We start from the raw sequence: 6081 nt of genomic DNA on the forward strand, positions 1-6081 counted from the left end.
TATATCACTCACTAAACAGACCCTCAGCCTGGTATAACGCGAGCAATCAAACCATCTATACAAAGGCATTCTTCAACTGTGCATAGCTTCTCTTGCTCTGGTGACTGAATATTAGCTGGTCAGGTAGCGTTCAAAATCACCCCTTAATCTGCTTTAATATGCTTGAATATATTGTACATTTGTTCTGAATAGCTTTTAATTTCCTTTGGTCAAAGTAATCAAACAACCTCCAGTACAAAAGATATTAATGTATTTGTGTGCTAAAGCATGTAGTTACATACTCACCCAATTTAACTGTCTCGTTTGTTTTACCAGGCTGGTAAATTTGACATCATTCCTACCATGACAACGATTGGTTCTGGAGTTGGTGTGTTTGGTGTGGTAAGTCAGAATTAAAACCAGCCCATTTCTGAGGGGATTAACAAAGCAATCTTTCACACAATGGGAAGTGAAAATCTCAATCTCACTCCCTTCAAATGCTGTGGGTGTCTTGTGGAGGCTATCTTTTATAATAACCTCCACTCTCAAAACAGAGCTATTCTCAAATTTCCTTCATCTTCCTCTGTTCTTCAGTTCATCCAAGCTGCTGGAATTCCGCCCACACACGCTCTGCCTCCGCTGCCAGCAAGAACAAAGAATTTGGTTCTCAGCCAAATCTCCGTTCACTGCAGCGGGTGCAGAGAATCGCAGTCGCGGGTGAGGTTGGAGAATCCCAACCACCTGCGGGATTGGAGAATCCCAGCCGCGAGCAAGGTCGGGGAATCCCAGAATCCCAACCACAGGTGAGGTTGGAGAATCCCAGGTGCGGGCAAGGTTGGAGAATCCCAGAATCCCAGCCACGGGCGAGGTTGGAGAATCCCAGCCGCCTGTGAGATTGGAGAATCCCAGAATCCCAGCCACGGGCGAGGTCAGAGAATCTTAGCCACAGGCAAGGTCAGAAAATCAGGCAAACTACAACTCAAACTCCGAGTCAACAAAGATTTCCCAAATCAACAGAGCCTTTTACTCGCTCCTCCGACTGTGGCCAGAGAAAGATCTGGAAGATTTGTCAAGCATCGGGAACATCTGAATTGATCCAGGCAGAGACTTGAACGGGGGGGGAGGAGAAAAGGGATAGCACTATAATGTGATTACAGAAGGGTAATCTAGACTCAAAATATTGACTCTATTCTCTGTCCACAGATGCTGAGATTTTGCAGCATTTTCTGTTTTTGTTTCAGATTCCAGCATCTGCAGTAATTTGCCTTCATATTATTATAATGTAATTATATTGGTTAAAAATAAACTTAGGGGCTGGGGGGGAGGGTGTAGTATAAGGGCATCTGACATCACAAGCATTAAGTTTAAGTTTGTTTATTGGTGTCTCAAGTAGGCTTACATTAACACTGCAATCAAGTTACTGTGAAAATCCCCTAGTCGCCACACTCCGGCACCTGTTCGGGTACACTGAGAAGGAATTTAGCATGGCCAATGCAGCTAACCAGCACGTCTTTCAGACTGTGGGAGGAAATCCACACAGACACGGGGAGAACGTGCAGACTCCACACAGACAGTGACCCAACCTGGGAATCAAACCCGGGTCCCTGCCGCTGTGAGACAGCAGTACTAACCACTGTGCCACCATGCCATATATATGTGGGTCTGGGAAACGTACCACCCATTGGGTGATTTAAAGAGACACATGAACATAGAACATAGAACATAGAACATTACAGCGCAGAACAGGCCCTTCGGCCCACGATGTTGCACCGACCAGTTAAAAAAAAACTGTGACCCTCCAACCTAAACCAATTTCTTTTCGTCCATGAACCTATCTACGGATCTCTTAAACGCCCCCAAACTAGGCGCATTTACTACTGATGCTGGCAGGGCATTCCAATCCCTCACCACCCTCTGGGTAAAGAACCTACCCCTGACATCGGTTCTATAACTACCCCCCCTCAATTTAAAGCCATGCCCCCTCGTGCTGGATTTCTCCATCAGAGGAAAAAGGCTATCACTATCCACCCTATCTAAACCTCTAATCATCTTATATGTTTCAATAAGATCCCCTCTTAGCCGCCGCCTTTCCAGCGAAAACAATCCCAAATCCCTCAGCCTCTCCTCATAGGATCTCCCCTCCATACCAGGCAACATCCTGGTAAACCTCCTCTGCACCCTCTCCAAAGCCTCCACATCCTTCCTGTAATGTGGGGACCAGAACTGCACACAGTACTCCAAGTGCGGCCGCACCAGAGTTGTGTACAGTTGCAACATAACGCTACGACTCCTAAATTCAATCCCCCTACCAATAAACGCCAAGACACCATATGCCTTCTTAACAACCTTATCTACTTGATTCCCAACTTTCAGGGATCTATGCACACATACACCTAGATCCCTCTGCTCCTCCACACTATTCAAAGTCCTCCCGTTAGCCCTATACTCAACACATCTGTTATTCCTACCAAAGTGAATTACCTCACACTTCTCCGCATTAAACTCCATCCGCCACCTCTCGGCCCAACTTTGCAACCTGTCTAAGTCTTCCTGCAAACTACGACACCCTTCCTCACTGTCTACCACACCACCGACTTTGGTGTCATCAGCAAATTTGCTAATCCACCCAACTATACCCTCATCCAGATCATTAATAAATATTACAAACAACATGACCTAAGATGTTGGCCAGTTGTTGACTCTGGAGAGACCTGTGTAGAAACAAGCATGGAGTTTACCAACCATAACGGATAAGGATCTTTTCAGACCTGGTAAAGTCTTTTAGCACTGAGAGGTTGAATCTTTTTTTAAATGAACTATCTTTCTTCATTAAAGGCAACGCTTCTGTGTGACTTGGTAATGCTTCACTTCCTACCCAAACGAAACTACTACAAACAGAAGAAATTTAAGACTGTGAAGGGAGAGTCATCTAAAATGACAACAGCAGAAGTGAGTGAAGATGGGACGAAGGGGAGTCATTGCGCAGCTTCCCAAGATAATCCGATGCAATAAAAGACTCATTTAAACTTCATTTACCTTTGGAAAGCCAATTCAAATGAGAAAGTGTGATTGTTTAGTGCTGAGTTAATGGTGGTCAGAAAGTGACGTCCACACAATGGCACCCAGCAGCGTGAGGAAACTTGCAATCCCAGCAAAGCCATTCGATAACTCCAGCTGCTTCACTCAGACAAGAGATAATAAAATGAACTTCTGTCTCACTGAGTCGAGAGTCTCAGTGAACTGCCTTGCACAGCAATGGATTACATACCACCAGATGTTGCAAATATCTCCAGCTGCAGTCTGGAAAGAAGCAGACTCATAGTCATTCATCTAACACACTCAGCTTGCATTTATCATAAGGTGAATGGAATATAATAGTGAGGTTTTACTGCAGCTGTACCACATCCGGAAGACTGTGTACAGTTTTTGGCTGGAATTTTACTGCCACGCCCGTCCTGGAATTCGCAGAACGGAATTCTCCGTTGTCCTCGCCCGAGCGAGGTTGTAAAATACCGGCCTTGGTCTCCTGATTTGAAAAAGGATATAATTGCTTTCGAAGCAGTTCTGAGAAGGTCCACTTGATACATATAAAATCCTCTGAGGATTGGATAGGGTAGATACCAGAAGGATGTTTCCTCTTATGGGGGAGACTACAACCAGGGAGCACAGTTTAAAAATAAGAGGTCTCCCTTTTAAGATAGAGATGAGGAGAATTGTTTTCTCTCCAAGGGTTGTTAGAATTTGGAATTCTGTCCCCCAGGGAGCAGTGGGAATTTGGGTCACTGATTATATTCAAGGCTGAGTTAGACAGATTTTTGATAGACAAGGGCCTCAGAGGTTATGAGGGACAGACAGGAAGGTGGAATTGAGACCAATCACCAACCATGATCTGACTAAGTGATGGAACAGGCTCGAAGGGCTGAATGGCCTCCCCATTGGTCCTATGTTTACAGCCACCATCCTTGCCTTGATCAAAGGTTTTAGCAGGTGGCAGATTCCAGTCAAAGACAATCTTACTGAAGTCTTTAAACAGAGTGCCAGTGAGATCCCCCCCCCCCCACCCACCCCCCACCCACCTCCACCCCCCACCCCTGCCCATGTCACCTCTACTCATGAAAACATGTGCCACTGATGCAAGTCATCAGTCAGTGGTGACGAGAGGGGGTCACGGGGGAGCTTTGTAGGTTGGCACAAAGGCTGGGGTGGATAGAGGGGGGTGGGGGTTTAGTGGCCCATCACCACCGCTCCCAAGGCCAAGTGCCTCAACCAGGCACAGAGAGCCTTTGAACAAGGAAACTGCCCCCCACCTTCTCCCAGAAAACCAACAAGGAAATATGCCAGGGTTTGCTGGTTGTACACCCCCTGCCACCTCCTCTCCAGGCATAGTGAGCCCCCACCCCCACACCCACCTCTCCCCCAGGCATGGTGAGCTCCCCCCACCCCCCCTGCCCCGCCCAGGCATAGTGAGCCCCCACCCCCACCTCTCCCCCAGGCATGGTGAGCCCCCCCCCCCCACTCCCCCAGGCATGGTGAGCTCCCCCCACCCACCCTGCCCCGCCCAGGCATGGTGAGCCCCCCCCCCCCCCCCACTCCCCCAGGCATGGTGAGCTCCCCCCACCCCCCCTGCCCTGCCCAGGCATGGTGAGCCACCCCCCCCCCCCCCACTCCCCCAGGCAAGGTGAGCTCCCCCCATCCCCCCTGCCCTGCCCAGGCATGGTGAGCCCCCCCACTCCCCCAGGCATGGTGAGCACCCCCCCCTTCCCCAGGTTTGGTGACCCCCCCTCCCCCAGGCATGGTGACCTCCCCCACTTTCCCAGGCATGGTGACTTCTCCCCTGGCATGGTGACCTCCCCCTCCCCCTGCCATGGTAACCTCCCCCCCCCCCACCCCCCCGCCCCCCCCCCCCCCCCCCCGCCCCATGCTGCTGAGCAGTGGGTGGGTGGGGCTCCTCAGTGAGCATTTAGTGCCCATTCTGAACAGTTAGGTTATTGAGGCTCTTAAGTGGCCAGTTAATGGCTATTTGGAGGCCTCTTGTCCTCGCCACTGGTATTTTACCAGGGATGAGTGGGACAACTTGCTCCCTAAGGTGGCTGTCCCTAAAAGCTAGCAGCCTTCTTGGTCCCACCTGATTGGGCATCCTGTGGCCCATAGAAGATTCTCACACAAGCAGCAAGAGCCACTCCTACTGTAGGAGCTTTCCCTGGCCTTGCGATCACCCCCCCCCCCCCAAACCACCCCCCCCCCCCAACGCCCCCCCCCCCCCCCCCCCCCCCCAACCCCTACCACCAACAACTCCCCTCCCTGGGGCCTGCCAAATTGACCCAGGTGGTCCCTGAACCCACCTTCTTTCACTCCAGTGCCTGTTGCAGTCCCAGCAGTGGCCACCAGGGTAGGCACATGAGCTGTCGGCCCTCTGATTGGTCAATAGCTCATGGAGGTGAACTACCCTCTTCCAGAGGGGCAGCAATCCCGACTGTCGGCCATTAAACTGAGGACAGCAAAATAAACGTTACTTTTAGGCGGGATTCTGACTTAGAGGCGTTCAGTCATAATCCCTCAGATGGTAGCTTCGCACCATTGGCTCCTCAGCCAAGCACATACACCAAATGTCCGAACCTGTGGTTCCTCTCGTACTGAGCAGGATTATTATTACAACAACACATTGTAATCATCAGTAGGGTAAAACTAACCTGTCTCACAACAGTCTAACCCCAGCTCACGTTCCATATTAGTGGACAGCAAAATCTGAGGAACAGTGGTGGGGGACAGGCTGTCCCATGGAATTGGCAGGGGAGGGGCTACCCCAAGGGAGGAGGAAGGGTTATACCCACTCTCTGGTGGGCAGACCACTGTCTCCAGGTGAAATGTCAGCAATGGAGGCAGCAAGCTGACTGTGCACCGTGGCTGTCTGAGCTTCCACTGACTGGCCATTGGCTAGCTGCTATTAATACTGCGATGGATACTGGGACATTGCCTGTCAGAGGCTGTAGCTTGTGAGTGAGTGGAGAGTGTGACTTGAGGGGGAAGTGGGATGTAAGAAGGACCACAGATTATGAGGATACCGACTTCTCTGTTAGTTATAGCCCCACTGTTGACCACAGC

General features: G+C 50.3%; 1 protein-coding gene across 2 annotated transcripts in view; it reads left to right on the forward strand.

Moving 5' to 3' along the window:
- The window catches only part of p2rx1 (purinergic receptor P2X, ligand-gated ion channel, 1), a 96139-nt gene extending 92939 nt beyond the window's left edge, over nt 1–3200 (forward strand). For both annotated transcript variants that reach the window (XM_078225964.1, XM_078225963.1), the window contains 2 exons: nt 316–381; nt 2815–3200. In XM_078225964.1, the coding sequence (XP_078082090.1) occupies nt 316–381; nt 2815–2991 (243 nt within the window). In that variant the 3' untranslated portion in view covers nt 2992–3200. The remainder of the gene's footprint in view (nt 1–315; nt 382–2814) is intronic.
- Nucleotides 3201–6081: the final 2881 nt, after the last annotated feature.

This window comes from Mustelus asterias, chromosome 12 (assembly GCF_964213995.1).
Source record: "Mustelus asterias chromosome 12, sMusAst1.hap1.1, whole genome shotgun sequence".
In the NCBI taxonomy this organism is placed as follows: Eukaryota; Metazoa; Chordata; class Chondrichthyes; order Carcharhiniformes; family Triakidae; genus Mustelus; species Mustelus asterias.